Below are 26,754 nucleotides of genomic sequence, written 5' to 3' on the forward strand. Positions count from 1 at the left end.
AATATCAAAAATATCTTTCCAAATTTTTTTCAAAAGCAGACACGACCAGAACATATGAGTTAAACACTTAACTATTCACAGTAACAGAAATTCTGACCAGGGGTGCCACTGTGTATATAGAGAGCGTTGGAGGGATGGGGAGGGGGAGATATTAAGTCTTTTACACAGTATTGCATATCGGTTAAAACAGTAAGGTAGCTGGGAAACATACAAGAGTACTTAGCTTTGTATTAGCTCAGTGGTATTATGTGTTATTTGCAGCTGGTAAGACAATCTACAGTGCTATACCCTAGCTATATAAATGTGCCTAACACTTTTACACAGTACTCTCCAACAAGTGTAATAAGAAAAATTACCAAGAAGGAGAAAACCACCAGTCTACATGAGATGAGCAGTCAATATGTGACAGTGCTGAACTGAACTGAACATTCCCAGACTGTTCCAATGAATTTGTGGATTGAGGTTTTATATTCTGTGGTTTTGCGCCTTTCGTACAATTTGTCCTTTTTTTGTGTGCATTAGGTGTTTGATGTTTTCTTTGAACAGGTTCCATGGTGTTTCTTTTTCTTGTCACTGTCTGGGGGAAGGTGAATCCCAGGGCTGTATACAGCATACATACTTTGATAATAAATGTACTTTGAATCTCCTTGAGACAATGTGGTTTTCCCCAAGTGCTCCGGTCTCCTCAATGTGCAGGCTGTTGGGTTAATTAGTCATTGTAAATTGCCCCCCCAGTGTGTAGGTCAGAGGTAGAATGTGGGGAAAGGAAAATTAAAAAGAATGGAAGATTAAAGATAAAGGTTATTTGTACATTAAGATCAGCGAGGATTGTGCTGGGCAGCCTGCAAGTGTCACTACTCTTCTGGTGCAAACATAGTGTACCCACAACGCATTAACCCTAATCCAGATCTTTGGATTATAGGAGGAAACCGGAGCACCTGGAGAAAACACCCCCACCACCACCCCTTCTGCGACAGGGTGAACAAACAAACACCTTACCTACAGCAGTGGAAACTGAACACCGATCAGTGATCACCAGCTTTATAAAGCGATGCACTATCCATTATGCTAACATGCCACTGGATTTCCAAGTGGAGAGAATAAAAATGGAATTATTGTAGGATTAGTGTAAATGAGTGTTCAATGGTCAGCGCAGACCCAATGGGTCGAAGGGCCGGTTTCTTGCTGCGTGTCATTATGACTGAAGTGTATTTTTTTTTAAATAGAATGAGCAATGTATCAGCCTGTTGGGAAACTCTGCATTGCATTTCTTCTCTCTGCTATGTTAATATTTGAAGGGTGTTAATTGCTTTATTGGCACATGGTAGGTAACATTTCACAAGTTCGCAACACATGCTGATACATGATTTTGTATGTGTATTGCATTTCTTAAACTGCAGTGTAGAGATATTGATTGTAATAATTATCAATTTCAGTAAATTAGTCACCTTGTCATGCCAATGCTCTATATCTGTTAATTACTTAATTAGATTTTTCAAAATGCATATGCAATTCATTTATAGTACTGAATAGATACCTAGGGAGCCCAAGACTTTTGCATAGTACTGTATATTGTGTCTTTCCAATTACCAAATAAGATTTAATACTGCTGAACCAAGTACTCATTTCTTTTTCCCAATCAACTTCATATTTTAACCAACGTACAGAACTGTGCAAAAGTCTCAGGCACATTTATAGAGCTCGAGTGCCTCAGACTTCTGCACGCTGTATAATGACAATATTTTTTTAAACTGGAGAGCAGATCAGGTGCAACAATATAGAGACAGAGGTAAACAAGTAAAAGGACAGAAGATGCTGGAATTACTCAGCAAGACAAGCGGCATCTGTGGAAGATGAAACAATGAGTGCTGTATTGTCATTGTTCAGGACAAAGAGATTGCAGTGTTACTCCATTCACCACCAAACAGCAATCTGGCAATTCAATTACGAAAAGCACAATTTAATAACACCTGAGTTACTTAGAATGACATCCAAGTTACAACTGAATTAAAAACAACTTTAAAATGGGCCATTGTTCAGCTACACGACAGACCTGGGGAGAAAACCTGTTTTTCAATCTAAATGTCTGTGCTGAGATGGTTCTGCATCCGCTGCCAACAGTAGGAGATTGAACAGGTGATTACTGGGGTGCGATGAGCCCATCGCAATTTTACAAGCACACCAAAGACATCATGAGTTGTAAATGGTTTCCATATCTAGTAGTTGTGTCCCAGTGATGTCCTGTGCAGTGCAGTCCTGATCGCTTGTTGAAGTGCTTTCCAATTGATCTTGTTGCATCTAATGTTCCATACCGTCATGAAGTAGGGCAGCATGCTCTCAATTACACATCAAGCAGCTTCTGGGGCAGATTTGCTCTCTTTAAATTCCTAAGATCCTTCCCTACTTTCAAGGAGTTGTAGGTGGTCCAAGGAAGCTCCTCTGTGATGTTCATTGAAGAGCTTCAAGCTGGAGACCCTTCCCACTGCTTCACCATTTAAGAGTGGTGGAGCTTGTTGCAGTTAATGGCCTTTCATCAAGACCTTAGTGATGACAAAATAAAATGTGGAATCAATAATGTTTCACTGGAACCTCTCTTTGGTCTGAGAAATCTTAGAATTATTTACCATGTAAACTATTCTAGAGTTTAAAAAGAACACAATGTTCAGTACAATTGCTATTTTTGCTCAAAAATGTGATTATTTTTACTAATACAGATGCCACTAATCTAATATTGGGTGGCATTCCCATTCTGATTTGTGCATCAAAACATACAGTGAAATGTGTCATTGGCATTAACAACCAATATACACAAGAATGTGCTGGGGCAGCCCACAAGTGTCATCTGCATAGTGGGCATGCTACGTTGGCACATCCCAGCCCCAACACTACGCTCAGCAGAACAACAAAAGCAGCAGCAACAAGACATCAGAACTAGTGCCTTTCTCGCTCTGCATGGGGGCTCAGCAATTAAAGAACGTGGTGAATGGGCAATTGCTCCTCTAGGAGCCGGCATGAACTGTTGGATCAAATTGTCTGTGTTTTTAAAAAGGGTTCTGTTGGCCTGATTCAAAATCATTTACAGTATGTATATCAGATTTTGGCAAGAATGGACACAATAGAAATGGGTGTAAGTGTTCAATTTTTTTGAGTATTTTGAACATGGATATTTGAATATGAGTGTACACCATTTATCTGTAGAGCCTTGCTCATGCAGAGAGCACATTGGCATAATTCCTCATTTCTCGACAAATCAGTGTAGATTAAAATGTTCAGATCAATAATCAACTACATTGAGTGAAATTTCAGAAGCAGAATACAGACTACACACATTTAGCATGAATGGCCATATCCACTCTCCCCCACCCCCATGTTTATATGTTTATGGACTGTATATTGAACATTACTCATAAATAAATCAAAAGCTCAAGTTCACTTGCAAAGTAGGGTGATTTGGAAATTTCAATTAATCTGCAGGGCAGCAAATAAAAATAGAGTACAAGTTACAATAAATGCAATTTGTGTTGTGGCATGAGAAATAATTAATTCTTCAAGACACTGCATCCAGGATTTCAGGAAATTATACTTTCCACAGATGATTAATTGAACTGCTGTGCATTTCGACAATATCAAAAGCTTCAAATCTCAGCTTTGCAATAGAATCTACCGATGTGAAAAAGCGTATGATTTTTAAAAGTTAGTTAGCAATGAGACAAGATAGAAGCAATAGAAATTAATTGAAAGCGAAAAGACAGAAAGAGTGATGATAAACGTAGAACAATGGTGACAATGCTATTACAGCTCCAGTGACCTGGGTTCAAATCCTGCCAGTGTCTTTTATGAGTTTGTACATTCTCCCATGACAACATGGTTTTCCTCCCACAGTCCGTTGTGGTCATTCAGCTATGACCCCTCTGTTCTTCAGCTAGACTGTTCTTCTGTGGTGGACTCATCACTCCGGCATGAGTGGACACACACACAAGTCCCCACTGGTCCTGCCGTAACACTGTGAGCTTTGTTGCCCGACCTCCTGATTCAGTCCTCGAAGCCCCCACCTTCCTATGGGTTCACAACACTCAGTCAGTGTCCACTGGTGTGTCTGAAGGGTGTCTCCCCAGAACTGTCCTTTATCCCTATTAATGGGGTCTCAGCTATCCATCAACTCTAAATGGTTGTGTCCATCAAATCAGGCCACTCCTGCTGTCTCCCGAGGAATGTTAACTCTGCACCCCATTTCTATCAGGTCTGTTCATCACTCATAACACTAGTCATTGACATATTTCACCATGTTTTGGTATACATGTGACAAATAAAGCTAATCAAATCTGCAAGAGATTATTGTTAATTGCAGTTCATTATCACAACAACAAAACTATGCATTGCCTAAGCTCTCTAACACTAAGAGGCTCTTTAAGTAAATAAAAAAGCTGAAGAAAGATTTATGCTGGAGGTATTTAGCTTTGTATCCACTCAGCAGCAAAATTTATTCCTTATAGCCAATTCCTGAATAGACTAATTTGACTATACGAGACTCACAAGCTAACATAATACAAGTATTGGGGTTGATTGCAGTGACCAAGGCAAAAAAAATCTACTCTTAACCAACTCACTCCCACTTAATTGAAATGTGTGGTTTTCTTCTTGGATTCTAAAAATGAACTACAATGCTATCAACAATCTCCTTCAAATTGTGGCTCAGTCACAAACACTGTTTGATGAGAGAAAGGCCAACAGTTTCCCAGGTCTGGGGGACAATCTGATTACTTGATTGGTATCTCTCCAAATTCCTTTATGAGATATATGCCCCTTTGAAAATTTAAATGGAATAAAAGCGACAAGTTTTGCTTTACTGAGACACAATATTGTGAATGACTGGATCAAAACCATCCATCCACCAGAATTTAGAGTGGAAATGGATGCAGCAAGTTGTTAACCAATGAAGGAAATACATCTTGTGTTTCCTGGATGCCAAGCTGCTTTTTGGGAGAATCCATATTAGGTGAATGGATCCCTTCAGAGGGATGGGAAGTGTTCCTGTATTCAGAAGCAGAATATCCCTGGAAAAACCAATGTTGCGATTTATTACCCTTGATGAACATGCCTAAGGCTTGCTTGAACACACCAGAAGCCAATTATTAGCCTCAAACATATTTGTGTTGTTATGAATGTGAAGCAACTCAGAGGGGCCGAAGGGTACAAAATCACCCCCTCCTTTTTGAGAATCGCAAGATCACTATTAATTTGGGTCTGGGACCCAGGAAATGAGAGAGAGACATCCAGAATACACAAGGTTTGGAATGTGTCCTGACATCAGCAGAATGGAACCACTGATAAAATGCCATTGTCTCTTGGAGAAGGAATTGTGTATTGAGTACTGTACTATTCATTGAAGCCCCTCAGGGGACAACCAGAGTGGGATCGCATCATCCCAACTTGATTGACACCTGAGACCCTGTGAGTAAGGATAAAAGAGGGGTCTGGGGAACAACCCCTTTAGACGCACCAGGAGAAATGCTGGAAATCCCGTGACAGCATTTAATAGCGAAAGCCAGTGGGGGCTCGTGTGCATCCTCCCTTTGCCTAGGTGGTGGGCTCACCACGGAAGAACAGTTTAGCTAAAGGAAAGGTCTCAATTGAACGGCCACGGCAATGAGACACCTGACGGATCAAAATCATAAAGGAACGCAGGCAAGTTTTTCTCCAAATCTCTCTCTCTCTCTCCAACAATTGCAACACAGCGGTCCCCAACGGCTGCAGCCTGCATGAACTGAGTGAACTTTATATTTCCATTGGACAATATATTATCCCCTAGACAACAATAGAGCTTATTTCTTATTGATTACTATTATACCCGCACTTTTAGATTTAGTATTGACGACGTATTTTATCTGTATATTTGCATTGATATTATTTTTGTGTATTTTTACTCATAAATACTGTTAAAAATAGTATCATCAGACTTCAACAGACGTATCTATCTTTGCTGGTAAGTGACCCAGTTACGGGGTTCATAACAGTGTAAATAAAATTGTAAATGACAATGGGCTCTTCTGAACTGATAGTCAGTAAAGTAAATTGCAAGAGTTAACCATCTTATTTAATTCACTGAACATTCAACAATTACAGTGGCTGGGACAACAATGTATCAGTCATGCAATAAGGGAAACATATTCCTTAAAGACACATGTACTTTCAATACACACCGTGGTCAACAAGGCAAGATCACTTTTATTCTAAAATTTTCTACTTATCCCCAGAGTCATTTTCAAATATATTTAAATTTTCAAACCGCCACAGTGAGAATTGAACTTCAAGGCCAACTTTCATTTCCATAAACTGGCATTAACAGGATGATAAAAAGGAGGTAGAACATGCAGTTGAACAGCAGGGCAGGCACATGGTATCTATTCCGACTGCTTTATCTCTAACCATGAGGACAGTGCTATTTTTAAAAGGAGCCTTTCACATGATCTACCAACTATCTGCCCATTTCAGAAGAAAGATTCTTTTCCCAGTGGAAAACTTGGCCCTGTGAGGTAAATAAGACCAATTCTCTGTTCAGGTTTAGACTTGCTTAAGGAACCTGTATGACACACAGGCACATTCATACTCAATAGTGAGATACCAAAGCTGACTGCAGAAATTAAGACCAAATTGACTTGCAAATCATGAATATTTTATAAATTTATTATTTTCTAAAAGATTCACACTAATATAATTTTAAGTCAGAATATCAATGGTTAATATTTCGGTGATATTTGAGTAATCTTGTATATACATGCTGATTAACATTCTTGTTCATTAAAATAACTGATTATGAGTTATATGTATAAATACATGAATCGCATACGTCATCACACTACCAGGCAATTCTTGTGTACCTCACGTAAAGCACAAAGTTAGGCCTATGTTTTGAGACTTCCATGGCTTCCTTTGAATTACTTAATGATCTGAAGTTACAAAACACAACATTAGTAATTTTGTTCACACATTGTAATAAAGAAACTGAGGACCATAATCCCAGCGCAAACCATATCAGAGGACAACAAATTTAAAGCTCTGGAACCACAGCTTTGATGAAAATTCTTGGAGTTATTAGTGTGGAAATGATACATAGAACATTTCTAAGCATTGTGTCTTACACACGAATTCTGAGTATTTCAAGTGGATGGATTTGATAGATCATATGTTTCTTTTCTCTTAATTTAAATAGCAATACTGAACTAATACAGGTGTCCCCCATTTTTCGAATGTTCGCTTTACGACAACTCACTGTTACGAAGGACCAACATTAGTACCTGTTTTCACTAACCAAAGAGGATTTTCACTTTAACGAAAAAAAAGACGCCCGCTTTATACGTGTGTTTACCCCAAGAAAGACTACAATAACCGTGAAACCTTGCGCGGGCAGTTGTTTGCGCAAGCGTGTAGGTGCATACGCATGCATGTATGTGCTGATTTTTTTCTCCAAATCAACTTTGGCTCATTGTCTTCCCAATTTTGATAAGTGAAACTACACCATACATACAATATTTCTACTTTATATAGGGTGTATATTTATCACATCATTCCTGTTTTTACCATATGTTCGTGTTATTTTAGGTTTTATGTGTTATTTGGTATGATTTGGTAGGTTATTTTTTGGGAATGGGAACGCTCAAAACTTTTTCCCATAAAAATTAATGGTCATTGCTTCTTTGCTTTATGACTTTTCGGTTTACAAACAGTTTCATAAGAACGCTCTACCTTCAGATTGCGGGGGGGACCTGTAGTAGAAATCACATCAGATTTTTGTTTATCTTCATACTTTTTAAAAATTAGATAGATGTTTTACCCTGTCAGTTGCAGCACTGAAATGAGTGTGAAATTTTCTTCATTATATGACAAGTTAAATTTGTGGCTGCCTGAATTGCAAATTTTCTTAGTTTCTATTGGAATTATTAAGATCACAGTGTAAAACAGAGACACAGTGAAATTCAAACTGTCAGCTTATTCAATGTGAAATCTGACCTAAATATAGCTTTGTTGTTCTGTCACACTTTGTCCGAGTGCCCAAAATAATTCCCATTCCTTGTTTTTTGCAATATGCAGGGCAATTTAATAGGTATTAATTTTAGCAACACTAGTCTAATGCTGTAATAATACAGCACTGCGCAAAAGCCTTAAGCATATATATGTAAGATAGAGTACCCAAGACTTTTGCACAGCACTGTGTATTATGCCTTTCCAGTTACCAAACAACACTTAATACTACTGACCTAATATAAAGCCAAGTACACTTACTTCTGTTTCCCAACCACCTTCCTATTTGTCCACAGCACTGTATTTAGTAGATATTGAAACCAGTCTTACGGATAACTGAAGTGACTTCAAGGTATTGTTGAAAATACAGCTCAGGTCAGCTCGGAACTTTGAATATAGCACAGGTTTGATGCAGCCTTCAACTACTGTTTGTTTTGGCCCTCAGGAAAACAATTGTCACAGGGAAGAGTGCAACACCAAGTGAATCTGACCTCCAAGAGCACCATAACGTTGTGGTTTGGTGGCTTGCGTGCCTCAATAACGCGGAGAGCTTTGTTGGTTGCAGTTAGGGCTTTATGCTTTGGCTCTTAGGGGAGTAACCCATCCTCAGCAGAGGCCAGACTGAGGACGGCCCACTGGTCCTGCAAGTTATCGAGGTTCAGCTCAGGGCTAACAACCGAGAGGTTAGTCAAAACGTATGGAAACAGCAATGAAGAACCAGTTTAAATTCACATTGCGACTCTCAGTTCAGAGGAAATCATGGACCTCAGTGTGCAGAGATGAGTACAGCAGACAGGTGGAGCTCTTGCATGAGTTCAGCAATAGAAATCAAGAACAAGTAGTCCCCCTGCACTGTTCCCTCTAAGCTGTGCCGGTGCACAGTAACTGAAATGCTCCCACACACATAGCCTTTGTTGCCAATCAGCTGGAATGTTATATAATAATAATACAACTTTGAGCTTGTTAACATAATTATGAAATACCCAGAAATTTATGGTAATGAATAAAATCAATAAATTTTATAAATAAATCTTTCACAACTTTTACTTTGAAGGATTTTAGAGCTTCAACATATACAACACTGTTATAAATTGTAACAATAAACACAGAATGGAACTCTGTAGCTCATTGTTAATAAACTGGCAGCTCACTGAATGCCGATGCAGTCTAGTCAAAACATCTTACATTTGCCATTGTGCCTGTCAGTTGTTTTGACTTTCTGACATCATTAATTGCATTTATTTGATGTGCATATTACAAAAAAAAATTAAGTGACATGCATTTTTCCGATCATATGAAAATTTCCCGCTCAGAGCAATGATTGGTCCATGTGGAACATTGTTGCCCTGTATCATTGAAAGGTTATTGATGCACCAACAATAACTCTCAGAGACATGAGGCGAGATATGGGGGGGGGGGGGCATGTCCAGACAGGTATATGTAGTTCACCACAGATATGCAATGAACTATATACCAAATCCACTTTTTAACAGGGTATAAATTATGGCATGTCCTGCACATTAGTTTCAGTTTATTACTTCTAGATAAGGTTAGAGTAGTTAAAAAAACAGCTTTAGGTAACACCCTTCCAATATACAATTAATATAATTAAAATGATTTAATAAGTCTGGGCTATATCAGGAGCTACACAAATGTCAGAGAATGAAGACAAGATTCAGCTTATAGGAGAAGTTGCACAGATTCAGGAAATCTTGAGCAACACGCACAAAATGCTGGAGGAACTTGCAGGTCAGGCAGCAGCTATGGAGGAGGCTAAAGAGTCAATGTTTCAGGCAGGGTCCCTTCACCATGTCTGTTTATTCCCCTCCAGAGTTGCTATCAGACACACTGAGTTCCTCCAGCATTCTGTGCATTTTGTTCCAGAAGAATCTGAGTCACTTATGGAATTTGTTGCCCAGCCAGTTCTGTAAGAATAGATGTTGGGAAAAAAATAATCCAGTGCACTTAACTCACAGAAATGCAGTAGGGAACAATTCAATAATTTCTACACAAACCTTTACCAGATAACATCTTCTAACTAGGGTTTCAACAAAAAATAGATTTTAAGATTTTTGTGACAATTCTGGATTGGTGGAAAGGGGAGGGAGGATTTGTACAATATTGGTCTTGCTAACCTTTCATCCAAGTATGAGCAGTAACACCAGATGGAATTACTAATATCTGCACAGGCATTTCTCTGATTTTTTAAACAGGCTTTCTACAAGTTGGCTATAGTAAAAGTAATATTGTATATAGAGTGGCACAGTAGCATAGTGGTGAGCACAACACCTTACAGTCCAGGTGACCTGGGTACGATTCCCACCACCGTCTGCAAGGACTTTGTATGTGTGGGTTTCCTCTGGGTGCTCCAGTGTCCTCCCACAGTCCAAAGATGTACCGGTTGTTAGGTTAATCAGTCATTGTAAATTGCCCTGTCACTAGCTTTGGATTAAAATTGGGGAATTGCTGGAAGGGACTGTTCTGTACTGTATCTCAATAAATAAATAACAGATTTTTAGATGTGTTAAAAAACTACAGGTGCAAGAAATTTAGATAATAAACAGAATATGCTTAAAGTACTCAGGTCAGGCCATAGCTGCAGAAAGAAAATTAGAGCTGATATTTCAGATTGAAGATTCTTTGTAATCTTTCTCTTCATACACATCTTGCCTGACCAGCTCGGTGTTTCCTGCAATTTCTCTCTTGCACCCTCCCCCCACCCCCAAGAAAAAAACTGGCTTCTACATGCAAACTGGCTACATTTATTCATTAATGCAAACAGATACACAATTCATGTGTTCCTACCTCAAGATATCTGGACACAAGAGATGATGCAGATGCTGGAAATCTGGAACAACACACAAAATACTGGAGGTATTTTCAGCAGGTCAGGCAACATCTACGTGGGGAAACAGTTGGTCGGCATTTCAGGTCAAGACCCTTCATCAGAATTGGAAAGAGCGAGTGGAGATAGCCAGTATGAAAAGGTGGAGAGGGATGGAGGTAGAGCAAGAGATAGCTGGTGAGAGTTGGATTCCTGTGAGGGGAGGGAGATGCTGAGCAGGTAAGAGAGGGGTAGAGTGGGAATGATGTAAAAGGCTGGAGGTGATAGGTGGAAGTGACAAAAGAGGCAAGCTAGTGTTGCACATTAATAACAGAAACACGACTTACAAAACAAGCAATAATACTCTCCATGGCTAAGGGGACATGGAAGCTGAAAGATGAAAGAGCTTGTCAAATAAACGTCACAGTTTTTCTCCATTAAGGTGATGGATTATGCCTGGACCAATGTAATATTCACTGACAGTCAATAGACAGATCTAAATAATACCATTCAGACCCTGACTACATTTTAACGGACTAAAAGCTGATGTCTAGTCTTACTTGGGAATTCAAGAATCAAAGATCAGTTGGTCCTAAAGAGAATAGAAAAAGAAACAAAAAACTTTTTCTTCTTAGAAGATTTATTTCAGAACTCTTCTCATTATTTCCCAACACTTCTTGAGACGGCCAGGTTTTGATCTATTTGATAAAAATTCTGGTTTTTCTTTTTATGTTGCAGATCTCCAACATCTGCAGTGTTTTACAATTAAAAAATTAACATTACTTGACAACAGTAACAATGCATCATCTTGTTGAATTATTAGGTTGAAAGAGTAGAGAGAAAATTTACAAGGGTGTTATAAGGAAAGATTAAATAGGTTTGGACTTTATTTCTTGAACCATAGAAGATTGAGAGGAGATTTGATAGAGATATACAAAATTATGAGGGGATAGATAAGGTAAATGCAAGCAGGCTTTTTCCACCGAGGTTGGGTGGGACTACAATCAGGGGTCATAGGTTAAAGGTGAAAGGTGGAAAGTTTAAGGGAACATGAGAGGGAACTTCTTCACTCGGGGGGTGGGGGGGGGGGGGTCGCAAGAATATGGAACGAGCTGCCAGCACAAGAGGTGCATGTGAGCTTGATTTCAATGTTTAAGAGAAACTTGGATAGGTACATGCATGGTAGGGGTATGAAAGGTTATGGTCTCTGTGCGGATTGATGGGAGTAGGCAGTTTGAATGGAACAGCACGGACTAGATAGGCCAAATGGACTGTTTTGGAGGTGTACTTTTCTACGACTGTGACTAAAACAATTATTTGAACAAACTAGCAAAATAAATATACATAATTTTATTTTTAGGGTGTATTTAGATGAACATGAGCTGAATACAGCAAAAGATATAAAATTATGATTTATGATATTCAGGGGATGGTGTACAATTTTCCAACAGAATACTATAACTTCAATGAAATTACTGCTGCCAAACACCGAGTACAGCCACATCCTGGGATCCACACATCCTGACAATCAACTTGGCCAGCAATGGATTTCTGTCACCTATCAGATGCTTCATCTTGAAATCAGCATCAAACCATTAACAAGGCCAAAGTATGGTGGCAATTTACAACTCTCTCCCCCTCAGGAGGGAATAGTTTAATTGACAATCTTAAAATTGAGACCAACTTTCATTTCCCATAAAATGTTATTTGCTGAAGAACCAAGATGTGAGTTACAAAACATTTCAGCCATAATCTGAGTTTCTGTGATCCTACTTATAATCCCATTGAAAGCTTCTACGTGATATGGCCTTCCCCATTAGATAATAATTATCATTCACCACTAATATCAGGAGACATCTATTATTTTAGACATGCTGATGGGATTCAGGAAGTCAAGCAGCATCTCTGGAAGGGGATAAAGAGACGAAATTTCAGGCCGAGACCCTTCATCAGGCAATATTTCTGAAGGATCTTGGCCAATCATTAACCTGTTTTATTTCCCTCAGTAGATGCTGCCTGACTTGCTGAATTCTTCCAGCATTTTGCACATGTTGCTTAAGATTTCCAGCATCTGCTCAGAACCTTGTGTCTTTCAGAGAACTACAGAAGATTCTGCAGAAAAGCTCCTGCATAATCTTAGACCATGTGGAATTTTCAAAATCTGGTTATCCAAATGGCATTTGGTCAGAAGATTTATTTCTGCCCTTGAGATTTATCCCAGATTTCATTCTGGCGAGTCTGTTGTTCAATCACTGTCAATACAACATTACTGGTAATCAACTTAAGAAAGTCTGTGCCTGCATTTGAGGAAAATGCTTTATACATCAAAATCATTCAATGATCACAAAAATTGATTTCCTTAAGTGCCTCAGCTACACGCCAAGAAATTTTATCAGCTTTCTGGAAAAGACACCTCTGCTAAATCAAAGTTAACTTGAGCACAGTGTGGCTTGATTTTTAAAGGTGGTTAGATCATCAAGCACAGCCCACTGTAGATGGAAGTCAGGTCCATTTGTAATCCAGTGAAGAAAATTATTAAGCTCAAATTCTCAACTAAAATGTTACCCTTGTAAGGTACTGCACACGTGCAGTGTTTGAATGGGTTATTGTGAAATGCATCACCAATGATATGAATTGTCTGGAAACCAATGATATAAATTGTCTGGAAACCATGCACAATTCCTTGAGAAAAAGAGCAAAATCATGAATATATCAACTCTACCACATTTCTAACCTCTGCCCTGCGATTAGACAGCAGCAGCACCAGGCCTGGCCTGGTTGTAATACATACAGACATGCATTGGTAGATTGCTTTCAGAACCAGGAGAAGTTGGTGGTAATATGGTAGTCCTTCCGGTGAAGACACACCCTGCTTGGCAAGTTCTGAGCCAGGAGGTTATGGGGTTAGGCTCCACTCCAGAGGAAAAGACTATAGTGGATTCCAGTTAGTTGGAAAACATTTGGAATAGTACATTTTGGCACAATTAAGCGCTGCTCCAATTAGCTGAAGTTTCATGGAAATAGTTTAAAAGTTATAAAAATGACAAACTGAGTTACAAATTATGTACTTAAATGAAATACAGAACAAATTACAACTCTGCCAATACTACTGCAGTACTACAAAACTGTGCATTAGTTCCTAATCGTTATCGACAGAGGAATCCATCCAGTGTTTGCTGCCGTGTTCTTTTGACTGACTGTAATTGAACAAAATCAGCACAGACACCGCCACCAGATAATGGACTGCCTTCATACAATGCTTTCCATGATTGCATCCTCTGAATATTCATTTTCATTGTAACATTCAAGATCATTGTTGATATCTTCAAATTTGTCATAGTTGCTAATTTGTTGAAGTAGTGAGATCATTTCATTTTCACTCACGGCTGTTTCTGGCATCTCCAAGCCTGAATGCTTGAAACCACAGTGAGCAAAACAGTTCAGAATTATTTTACTACCTATTTCTTGCCAACTATCAATGACAAAAATCACTGCTTCTTTTGAACACAAACACACACAATTACACTAATTCAGAACTGTTTATTTTAAGCACAGTGTAGGGTTCTACAGCCACACAAGTCTGTGTGACTGACACCAGCTAGAATCTGTTCAGTAACAGTTTCCTGTCCCAATTAAGTGGCATGGTGTCCCTAATAAATGAAGGGGACACCAGCAATTTTCGCTATTAGTTTTTGTTTTCAGAGTTGTCCCTTATAAATGGCTACCCTGATTAACTAGAGTCCACTGCATACAGTATGTAATAAAAAAAATTAGGTGGGCCGGGTTCAGATACATCTCCACTAAAGGAGCTGTAAGATGCCCCTTCTCTTTATTAGCTGGCAGGTCACCTTGAGGCAAAGTGGAGCCCCTGCTTAGCCCTCCCCCAATCAGGGTCACCTGAAGACCTGAAGTCATGGGAGCAGGTGGTGGATGGTCGTATGAGCAACTGGTGCATATCACAAGTCCTGGTTGTCCGACCACTAACACCAGGTAGAAGAGTATTGACAATGGTTGAGGCCCCCATCTTATAAGAACACTGCCCAGAAGATGGCAATGGCAAACCACTTCTGTAGAAAAATCTGCCAAGAACAATTATGATAATGAGACCATGATTGCCCATGTCATATGACATGGCACATAACAAATAAACAGCATAAAAGATGGCCCAATTACCTAGAATCCACAGTACATAAAAGTCAAGGCTTCCTTTTCAAAGCCATATTGAGCAACTGCACGTAACATCTTCCTGGTAAGATTCCATTTGCTCACTGAGGTGAACATAAGATCCAATGCTATGAGAGCTATTCTCGTCATTTGGTCTATTATTTTTCTGTCAGTCACCACTTCTGAATAAACCAATTGCCAACACACTTCAACATTGTTTATGGGAGCTGGGAGGGTGCAAGTTGGCTGGTGTGTTACTTGCGTTACAACAATGCAATATTACAACATTTACATCAACTCTTCAAAGTGCATAATTAGTCGTGTAGAGTCCTGCAAAGTTCAGAAATGAATGTAAAAAGAACATAATTAAAACATCATTCATAGTACATGGAAATCACAATGGCAGCATTCACTCCTCACACTTAACGCCGGAGGTAAAAAAGCAGTTAAGAATCAAACACTTTGGCAGAGTTGGAGGCACATACAGGTGAGACAACGTCTGAATAGTAATTGCCTTTCCCTGAAGGGCATGAGTGAACAGATAAACACTATTTTCATGGATATTGCTTTGAAGGATGGCATTTTTTTAAACATACAAATATAGACTTGCTCGCTTGAATACAAATTCTCCCTCTGGCATGGTGGGATTCAAGTTTGTATTTCTAAATTAATGATTAATTCTAGCTGTTAGACCAGTATACCAGTTATGATAAAGCTCTAAAATTGTAAGTATACAACTACACTGGTCTTTGGTCCATTCACAAGGAGACAGTTGATAAAAATACAATGTAGATGAGACAAATGGTCAGCATAAAGTAAACGTTATTTAATGGCACATTAAGATCTTGGACTTTACCATTTTCCTGCACTGCACTCTTTCAGAAGTTTTAAAAACTTTATTCTGCCCGTTTAGTGGTTTTCCTTGTTCTACCTCAAAGCATTGGGTAATGATCTGATCTCTATGAACAGTCTGCAAGCCAAGCTATTCACTGTATCTTGGTACACGTAGCAATAATAAAACAGTTTTAAAAACATACACATCTTCAACAGAACAAAGATTATGTTTTTTGAATACTGTCAGTATTTCAGCAGCTTCAGCCAAAGTCAAAGCAAAGTTAAAACTCAGATGTATAGTTCAGTTAGGTTCAAAAAAAGGCCTCAATCTGTTTGCCTCAGCATGAGTTCACAGCCCAGCAATCAACTGAATAAAATGTCCACTATTACTTGGAGTATACTTTGGGAGCAATCTTCCATTGCAAAGCTGACCCCTAGCTGATTACTGTTGGCAGGTGTAGATGGGGTATCTTTAATCAAAATTATCAGGCCCCGCAGCCTACTGGTTTGACAGCCAATTAAATCACAGGTCAGACAAGTCACCAAATCTATCAAGAGCATTAACCGGAAATTTCACCAAAATGTATAAACATGTATAAATATTTTAAAAGCCTATAATTCAATTTATTTTTTGAGCCAAATATGACTTGAAAACATCAATAACTATTAAAACAATAGCTAACATTAAAGTCAACTCTACTGAAGTTTAAATAAAGTAAGTGAGTTTCTGATCGTGCTTTTGGTATCAGCTGTTTTTGAAATTGAAATCAGTGGTTCCATTGGGCCCAACATAAATGCTGTACATCTGGAGAAGCTTGTGTCCCATTACTGAATTCCACAAGTTGGCCAACAGCAGTGCGCAGAATGGCCTGGGACTGCTGATGATCTGACGGGTGAACCATGAACACTACCTCAGTATTTTTAAAAAATCACATACATATATAGTAACTTGTAGTTTTTTTATTAGTAGGTATTACAATGTACTGCTGCTGCAAAACAACTTTCCAGATATATAAAATTTCAATGAAGGTCTTTCCTTGGCCATCTTCTCTGGCAGTGTTCAGAGCTTCCTTCATCATGCTGGTAGCTTTCTCTCAGTTTTCGCTACTGTCAGTTATACCGGTCCCAGATGGAGATTCAGGAATACAGTCATACACAGATGTAGAAGGATTCTTCATTGTTGTTTCCATGATAGTGAAATTTGTTGTTCTGACAATTAATAACAGTGATATTAAAACCAATTCCAGTTCTCATTGGGAGCTCTAGGCTCATATCTAGATTCACTTGGGAGTCATGAACTTACAGTACAATTACTGAAGTCCAGCAGTTCCAAGCAAAATTGGTAGAACTGGGCCCATGTAAATGGCATAAGGAGATCTGCTGTGCCATCAAAGACACTTGCAAATTTCTACAGATGTACTGTGGAGAGCTTTCTAACTGGTTCCATCACTGTCTGGTATGGGAAGGCTACTGCACAGGACCGAAATAAGCTGCAGAGACTTGTAAACTTAGTCAGCTCCATCATGAGGACTGGCCTCTACAGTATCCAGGATCTCTTCAAGGAGCGATGCCTCAAAAAAGGTGGCATCCATCATTAAGGAACCCCATCACCCTGTTCTCATTGTTACCATCAGGAAGAAGGTACAGAAGCCTGAAGGCACTCAGGCATTCCACTCAATGATTCAGGAATCCTAACTTTCTTCGACTTCTCTCCTTTCTCTCCTAATTCAATTTCCTTTCCTTCTCTGTGCACGTTTTAACATTGACTTGTTCATATCTGCTGACACTTGGGGCAGCAGTGAAGGTTCTCCATCTCCGTACGTCCTTGTCCATCTTCTCTGGCGGTGTTCTGGGCTTCCTTCATCATTCTAGTAGCTTCCTCTCAGTTTTCATTACCGTTGGTCATGCAAGTCCTGGATGGAGACTCAGGAATACCGTCACACTCAGATGTAGAAGGATTCTTCATTGTTTCCATAACAGTTTTGTTTGACCAGTCAGGGTTATTAGCCCTGAGCTGAACTCCCAAACCTGGAGGACTGGTGAACCTCTCTTAATCTGGCCTCTACTCCTTGAACTTTTTGGCATGGGGGGACTCTACCAAGAGCCAAAGCTTAAAGCCCTGACTCCAGCTAATATAGTTCCCTGGATCATCGAATCACACAAGCCTCCAAACCGTGACAAGACTGTGGTCCTCGTGGAGCTTTTTTTAAAAATATTTATTTCACTCTATATTCCCTTCTCTGTTCTCTGCTTCTTTAACACATTTCACAACCCTTAATGCAGGGGTTCCCAACCTGTGGTCCACGGCATAAGAAAAGGTTGGGATCCGCTGACTTCACGTGAGGGTGCAGAGGATACTCAATGCTTGCCTCATTCACTCAGCCCCTCAGTTTCGTTCAATGACTGTCTGCACCTGTACTTTCAGTAGCCTGGCCCACAAACATTTTCTCAACCAGAGCTTGGTAACAAATGCCATCTGCCCCTGTAAAATATCCTGTTACGGCCAACTATCTTCCAGTATCTTAATTCCACATTTTCAGATTTAAGATACTTGGTATAATGTCAAAAGAAAAGATGAGAAGAATTTATTTGTGCAATGCACTGCTATGATTTGAAATGTAATGTGTGAATGCAGATTCAATAATAAATTTCAATAGAAAATTAGACATGTACAATTATATTCGATGACCTCTTTAGCAAGGTAGTGGACCAAATTAGATAGGCCTTCGAAAAACCAATAGAAACTTCATGTCTCAACAGCCTTGTTGTATGTAATATTTATCTATAGAGAATGGCTTACTCTTTGCAAAAATGCTTTCATTTACATTAATCATGTAGTGTTATCGCAAATGCTAGCTCCAGTTAACATCACAATATAGATATTGGATTACATAGCATTGGTTCATTTAGTGTTAAGGAATATGAACTGGATTTAACTTGTATTTGCAACCACTTCCAGATCAGACCATACCAGATCTATCTGCCTATCTATCTATCTATCTATCTATCTATCTATCTATCTATCTATCTATCTATCTATCTATCTATCTATCTATCAATCTAGCTATCCATCTATCTGTCAATCTATCTATTCATCCACCTATCTGTCTCACTATCTGTCAATCTATCTATCCCTCTATCTGTTGATCAACTTTCTATCTATCCATCTGTCTACCTATCTGTCTGCCTATCTGTCTATCAACCTATCTGTCTGCCTATCCATCTATCCATCTGTCTGCCTATCCATCTGTCTATCTATCTATCTATCTATCTATCTATCTATCTATCTATCTATCTATCTATCTATCTATCTATCTATCAATCAATCTATCTGTCTGCCTATCCATCTGTCTATCTGTCTATCTATCTATCTATCTATCTATCTATCTATCTATCTATCTATCTATCTATCTATCTGTCTGCCTATGTGTCAATCTGTCTATCTAGCTATGTATGTATTTATCTATGTATGTATGTAGTTATTTCTTCATTCATTTGTTACTTATTTAGAGTTACAGCACAGAATTTCTGACCCTTTGAGCTGCTCTAACAGCAACACACAGATAAACCCCTTGCCTAATCATGGGACAATTTACAATGACCAATTCACCTACTAATCGGTATGCCTTTGGACCGTGGGTTGAAACTGATCACCTGGAGGAAACCCATGCATTCCAAGGGGAGAACGTACAAACTCCTTACAGGCAGCAGCTGGAATTGAACTCAGGTCGCTAGTTCTGTAAAACACCAACCACTGCGCCACTATGTTTAATTGATACTGGAATTGTTTGCTTCATATGTGGCAAACAGACAGGATTGAATCTATTCATATCGTCTTCTGATTTAAAACTAATTAAGCTACTTGACCCTTGAAGATTCTCGGAGCTATTAGTTCAGAAGGTTCAGTGCATTTCCTCCACACATTAATCATGATGGTGAACATATAGATGTTAGTTCGCTGAAACTGCTGAAATGTATTTTACTTGTTACTTATCCTGACATAATTGCTTCAAAGTTTTTAGCTGCTCTGTCAGTAGAAGGTAAAACATTATCAAAGAAATGTATGCATTTGCAGCATCATTGCAGGGGAAGTAATGTAGACTGCAGCCATTTTATTAGGTATTCCTTGTGTCTAGCAAAGTGGCCACTGAGTGTAGGTTCATCAGCTTCAGCTGCTGATTCATACTAATATCAGAGGCAGCATTTGAGAAACAATGCAAGAGCAATTCCTAGGAAATGGATCTACATTGTGTATGTTCATAACCTTCTGCTGTTGCGACCCATCCACTTCAAGATTCAACATGTTGTGTGTTCAGAGATGCACAGCAATCAAGTTTCAACTTGAGGTTATTTGAGTTACTATCGCCTCCCTGTCAGCTTCAACCATTCTGCTCTGATCTCCCTCATTAAAAGGCATTTTTGCCCACAGAACTGTTGCTCACTGGATTTTTTTGTTTTTCACACTGTTTTCTGAATACTGTGTGTTCAGAGCGGACACAGGTTCAAGGTGCTTGGAAGTAGGTACAAAGGAGATGTCAGGGGTAAGATTTTTTTTACACAGAGAGTGGTGAGTGCGTGGAATAGGCTGCCAGTGATGGTGGTGGAGACGGATACGATAGGGTCTTTTAAGAGGCTCCTGGATAGGTACAAGGACCTTAGAAAAGTAGAGCGCTATGGGTAACCCTAGGTAGTTTCTAAAGTAACCACATTTTCGGCACAGCTTTGTGGGCCGAAGGGCCTGTATTTCACTGTAGGTTTTCTATGTTACTATGTTTCTAAAATACCAGGAGATCAGCAGCTTCTGAGAAACTCAAACCACCCTGTCTGCACCAACAGTGAGGCATTCCACAGTCAAGGTCACTTAGATCACACTTCTTCCCCGTTCTGATGTTTGGTCTGAACAGCAATTAAACCTCTTGAACACGTCTGCATGTTTTTATGCATTGAGTTGCTGCCACATGATTGACTGATTACATATTTGCATTAATGAGCTGGTGTACAGGTGTACCTAATAAAGCGGCCATAGAGTCTATAGTTAACCAGGTGAAGAAACATGGAAAACCTACAGCACAATACTGGCCCTTCGGCCCACAAAGTTGTGCCGAAAATGTCCTTACCTTAGAAATTACTAGGCTTACCCATAGCCCTCTATACTTGTAAGCTCCATGTAGCTATCCAAAAGTCTCTTAAAAAGACCCCATCGTATCCACCTCCACCACCGTTTCCGGCAGCCCATTCCACACACTCACCACTCTCTGTGTTAAAAAAAACTTACCCCTGACATCTCCTCTGTAACACTCCCCGGCACCTTAAACCTGTGTCCTCTTGTGGCGACCATTTCAGCCCTGGGAAAAAGCCTCTGACTATCCACATGATCAATGCCTCTCGTCATCTTATACACCTCTATCAGGTCACCTCTCATCCTCCGTCGCTCCAAGGAGAAAAGGCCGAGTTCACTCAACCTATTCCTATGTTGACTGTTTATTCTTCTCCATAGATGCTGCCTGACCTGCCGAGTTCCACCAGTATTTTGTGTGTGTTGCTTTCGATATCCGGCATCTGCAGACTTACTCCTGTTTATGAAGTAAACATGGTGTGGCCCTCTATTGGTTGAGTTTGACCATGGATGTAGCTATTTACATTGTTAGTGCAGTACCAGCTAAGGCTGGCAAGACCAATGCGAGAGTGACGGGGTCTATTGCAAAGGTTGCATCGACAAGTGGTCTCTGCTGGAGATGCAGTGTGAGGAACAAATCAGTGTCTGTACTTAGGATCAGTTTTTGAAACAAGGCAGCTCTTGATCCTATAACTTTGCAGCAATGAAGTTCCTATTGTGGATGCATCCACATGAAATCCACAGCGCACTGATGCATCTTTGACAAAACTACATGATCAATTGTCATGATTCACGATACTACAGTTGTTGCTAAGAATACCCACACAACAGACCTCAGAAACACAATCAATAAACCAAATTCTGAAATAAGTTTTTTTCTAATCTCATTGGATTTTGCATTCAATCCTGCTATTACTGCAGCTTGACTTTGATTGTAGAGTATGTAACTGTTTAAATTCTTTATTTCTTTGCCAGTTAATTAACCCCTTAAAATGTATTATCACTATCCTGTGTGCTTGGATGTGTGAGGACTAGGCCTAAGGCCCTGGCGTCACCTGTTTACAGCCCCCAGGAGAGAGGCGTCAGAGCCGGTATATGCTCCACCGGGAGCAGTGTGGCACTGCATCCAGGCTGGGGTCAGTACTGCCCCCCAGTGTTCACTCGGCAGAAGACAAACTATATTGTGATGGACTGCAGATTTCTGTGGCATCCATGGCTCGAGCTATGTCTTTCCTCGTGGCTGTATCTTTCTGATATTTCTATGTGCTTGCTGTCTTGTGTGTGCTTTGTACAGTGTGACTGTTGGCACTGTGTTTTACTCCTTGCCCCCAGACTGATGCAGTACTGTTTGGCTATATTCGTAGGTATTCCTGTATAGTTGAATGACAATTAAACAAATTGAATTGAAAAGTACTCAAAAACTTCACTAACAAAATGGCTCCATCACAAAGCATACACTTGGAAATGTATAAAGCTGATATAATCTGGGTGGCAAGGAGGAGATACATCTCTACCAAAGGAGGTACAGGGTGATCCTTCCCTATGTTAGGCTGCAGGTCACCCTTGGGCAAGGTGTAGCATCTGCTTAGCCCCCACCCCCCACCTGATCAGGGTCACGTGAAGCCAAAGAAGCAGGTGTTCGTATGAGCGGTTGGTGCATATTACAGGTCCTGGTTATCGACCACTGACACCTGGCAGACAATCTCTGAGGAGTATTGACAATGTCTGGGGTCACCTGTCTTGTAAAGTCACTGCCCAGAAGAAGGCAATGGAAAACTGCTTGTATAAAAAAATTTGCCAAGAACAATCATGGTCATAGAAAGACCATGATCACCAATGTCATGTGATATGGCATCAGAGGTCACAAATATAATATTCATTTGTCAGTAAGAAAGACACTTTGAACCAAAATATCCTTCAGTATTCATGTGGAATATACTAGATATTCATTGTTTTTTTTTCAGAATCCACAATCTTCAATCTTCAGGACACATTGTATATGAACTACTTTGCAGTCATTTCCCCTTCCACAAATAATTTCATGTCCAGAAATGTAGTAAATGTCCAAGCACAGAACAGAGGAAGAGGCAATTTAGTAGTGAGCAAGCACTTTACTAATAAACTGCAAAATGGTCACAAGAGACAGCAGAAACTTAACACGACTAGGCAACAAGGTAACCAAAGGCTAGAGGCAACAAGAAGAGGCTGGCTGGTTCAATGGATGAACAAGGACTGTGGATGAGAGCTGGGTTTAAATAGGCTGCTGGTGATGAGTTGGAAATGAGTAGAAGGTGACTCACGTTAGTTTGGTGGAGACTGGGAAGTGTCTGCCTATGCAGGCCTGACATTTTCAGCAGCAGAATTAAACAGAGCAAACAATCATGTAAGACTTTTGTTTAAACCCGCACCCACAGTCCCTTCCAGTTCACTACGATCCCAACACTAAGATGTAGGATTTGGAATCATGCTTAGCTCTGGGAATATTACTTAATAATTCAAGGGAAAATATTTTCAATTTACAAAGAACACAAGTAAGATGATCCAGAAGTAAAATAGATGCTGGATGCTCATGCTCAGAAATCTCACTTACTGTAGACTGAAATATCTATTCCATCTATAGGGATGAGAGCTAATCACTTATTCATTCAGAATCAGAAATAGTTGTCCCTTCATTAGGAATATTACAAGAAGATTCTCTCTCAAGAGTTGTGTTGTACCAGCATAGCAGCAAGAAACTCAAGGAAGAGTTCCCCCTCCCAGTCCAAGCTTCGTGCGTCTCCATGGGCAGAAGCAGCCGATCATTATTTCAAAGTAAATTTATTATCAAAGCGCACTTGAGATTCATTCATTTGCTGACACTCACAGTAAATACGGAAATCAAGACCACACCCAACAGGGTGGACAAACAACTAATGTACAAAAGACAACACACTGTGGAAATACAAAAAGAAAGAAAACAAATAGATAACTAAATAAACAAACAAACAGACAGAATTATCGAGAACATGAGATGAAAAGTCATTGAAAGTGAGTCCATAGATTGTGGGAATGGTTCAGTGATGGGGTGAGTGAAATTGAGTGAAGTTATCACCTTTGTTTCAAGAGCCTGATGGTTATTGCAGTTATTGCAGCTATTGCAGTTACTTGGAAATCGGATACACATTTAAGTATAGATTCTTGGAAGAAAGAAATCTATGGTTGTATTCCATTAGAAAAAATTACTTATAATTTAAGAGATAAATATGAAACATTTTTGAAAATTTGGAGCCCTTATTTACAAAAGACAGGATTAAATATATAGATGCTCTGAAGATGAAACAATTGGTTATTAGGGGAAAGAAATAAATATACATATTAAAGTTATTACGAATTCCATGGAGCATGTGGAGATCTTCCAACAACCAGGCATTCTTTCTTTCTTTCTTTCTTTTTTTTTCTATAGGGCAGTTAGGGGGGAGAGGTTAAGGGGAGGGGGTATGGGTTATATACATTGTTTTTTCATACTTTGTAACCATTTAAAAATGCAATAAAAAAAGTTAAAAAAAAGAGCCTGATGGTTGAGGGGTAATAGCTGTTCCTGAACCTGGTGGGGTGAGTCCTGAGGCTCCTGTACCTCCTTCCTGATGGCAGCAGCAAGAGGAACGTATGTTTTGGATGGTGGGGACCCCTAACGATGGATGCTGCTTTCCTGCGACAGCCAACACAACAGCAATAAACTCGAAAAAGAATTGCCTCTCCCATTACAAGTTTTTTTTCTAGTCTCCATTGGCAGGAGCATTACTTAACTATTATGGAAAAGGGTTCAAACAGCATAACAGTTGGTTTGATGCCAGGAACGGATGCTGTGGTCTGGGGAATCCAGAGAAGGGAAATGTGCTGCATTTGGTTCATGTAAGGGGTTAAATTGCCATTTGGAAGGTTCAGTAAGCGATTGCTGTTTTAAGAGGCTGCGATACCCAGAGTGTAATCAGCCTCCATGGCTATTTGAGCTTGGTCGCAGAAAACTGTACCCCGACCATATAGAAAAGATAGTTTAGTGCCACGCACACAAAACATTGGAGGACTATGAAAATGAATAAGCAGTCAATGTTTTGGGCTGAGACCCTTCATCAGGATAGGAAATAAAGGGGAAAGACCCCCCCCCCCCCGAATAAAAAAAGGTGGGAGGGGGAAGGAGGAGTGTTATAAGGTGATAGGTGAAGCCAGGTGGGTGGGAAAGGTCAAGGGCTGGAGAGGAAGGTATCTGATAGGAGAGGAGAGTGGACCATAGTAGAAAGGGAAGGAAGAGGATAGGCGGAGAGGTGATAGGCAGGTGAGGAGAAGAGGTAAGAGGCCTGAGTGGGGAATAGAAGGGGGAAGGGAAGAAAGGGTGGTTTAGTGTTACATGTGAGCGATCTCCCCCGCCCCTCCCAATCAGAGATTGCGGAAGAAACCAGTCTACATCAACAGAGCGCGAGTGCTGCTCCCGGCAGGTGGGATTCACACCGGTACGACACTCGCCGGCAGCCAGACGAACTTCAGATGCGTCTGTCTCACTGGGGAGGCATCAAAACAGTAAATACGTGGAGAAGCCCCGCAGAAAGCTGCTGGGAACAGTCGCACAATGCAAGCAGCCACCTGCAGCAAGCGTGGCTCGATGCTCGTTCCGCCCGCGGGGGATCAGTAGTTCTCTCCGCAGGCTCGGCTGCAGAGCTCCCGGGATAACGAGCGCCAACCCTTCTCCCTGGCACGGGTGGCGCAGCGCAAACATGCTCCAAATGTTTCCATTTCTTTAGGAATTAATGAACCCCAGGTCCAAAATATCATCTTCATCCGAAGGCGACGTTCTGGGTGGATTTGCAGTCAGGATATTCAGACCGGCTGGTCTGACGGGCGCACACTGCGATGCAGTTGCAAAATTCTGCGGAGCAGCTCGGTTATCCGCGAATTTCACCAACTAAAATAATCCACCTGTCTCTGCCTAAAATAGTATGCGGATTCTCCGCACGTAGATATAAATACCCACAAAAATAAGCACATACACGGTCATGTTTTCTTTCTCGCATTATATCCAGCCATACACACACTGGGCAACAAAAACAATCTATCTGCAGCAGACGAGGAGCAATGGGTGAGAAACGTTTACCGACAATTGTGCTCGCTACTTTCACATTCTGGTTGAAGTCACTCACCTCGAGTGGACATGGCTGGGTAGATGCGCTTGTTTTATCGGAAGTGCAAGCGCTGAGCACAGCTGGCAGGTGGCGAAGGGGAGGGAGAGGCGAGGAGGTGGGGTCGAGTTTCCCCGGGAGTGTCGCTGTACCGGAGGCTGCGTTTGCCGGATCGCGGGCAGACGACAACAAGTGCAGAAAGCCGAGCCCAGTTGAGACTGGTGCGGATGGTAGAGGGTTAGGCGGACGCCTCCTTTTACACAGCATCACCAGCGCCAAACAATCGGCAGCTCATGCAACAGCCACCTCCCACAGCCTTCTCCTTCACGCCAATCCCTGAAAAAGCTATAAAAAGCCATCATATTGTAATTTTAACGCAGTATCTGATCATGCAGCGAATGGACATTACCTGCAATGAATTAGTCATCGTTATTCTATATAATCTGCAGCAGTTCAAAAATATCAAAGGTTTATCTGAAGCAGTAATAATCTGTGAACTATATTCGAACATTAATATTACAGGAGCATGCATTATTAAGAACATTATAAATATTTTGCAATAAGTCGAAGTATTTCTCTGCAATTTCAGCATCAAAACAGAATACTGAACATTCGCGGGGCGTATGATCATCCTGAACGTGGGTGAA

The 26,754-nt window shown here is 40.3% G+C and overlaps 1 protein-coding gene across 1 annotated transcript in view; it reads right to left on the reverse strand.

Annotated features, from left to right (window-relative positions):
- The window catches only part of ablim1b (actin binding LIM protein 1b), a 400,575-nt gene extending 374,188 nt beyond the window's left edge, over window positions 1-26,387 (reverse strand). The window contains exon 1 of the mRNA XM_059947911.1: window positions 26,129-26,387. Within this exon, the coding sequence (XP_059803894.1) occupies window positions 26,129-26,141 (13 nt within the window). The 5' untranslated portion in view covers window positions 26,142-26,387. The remainder of the gene's footprint in view (window positions 1-26,128) is intronic.
- Window positions 26,388-26,754: the final 367 nt, after the last annotated feature.

This window comes from Hypanus sabinus, chromosome 22 (genome assembly GCF_030144855.1).
Source record: "Hypanus sabinus isolate sHypSab1 chromosome 22, sHypSab1.hap1, whole genome shotgun sequence".
Taxonomy (NCBI): Eukaryota; Metazoa; Chordata; class Chondrichthyes; order Myliobatiformes; family Dasyatidae; genus Hypanus; species Hypanus sabinus.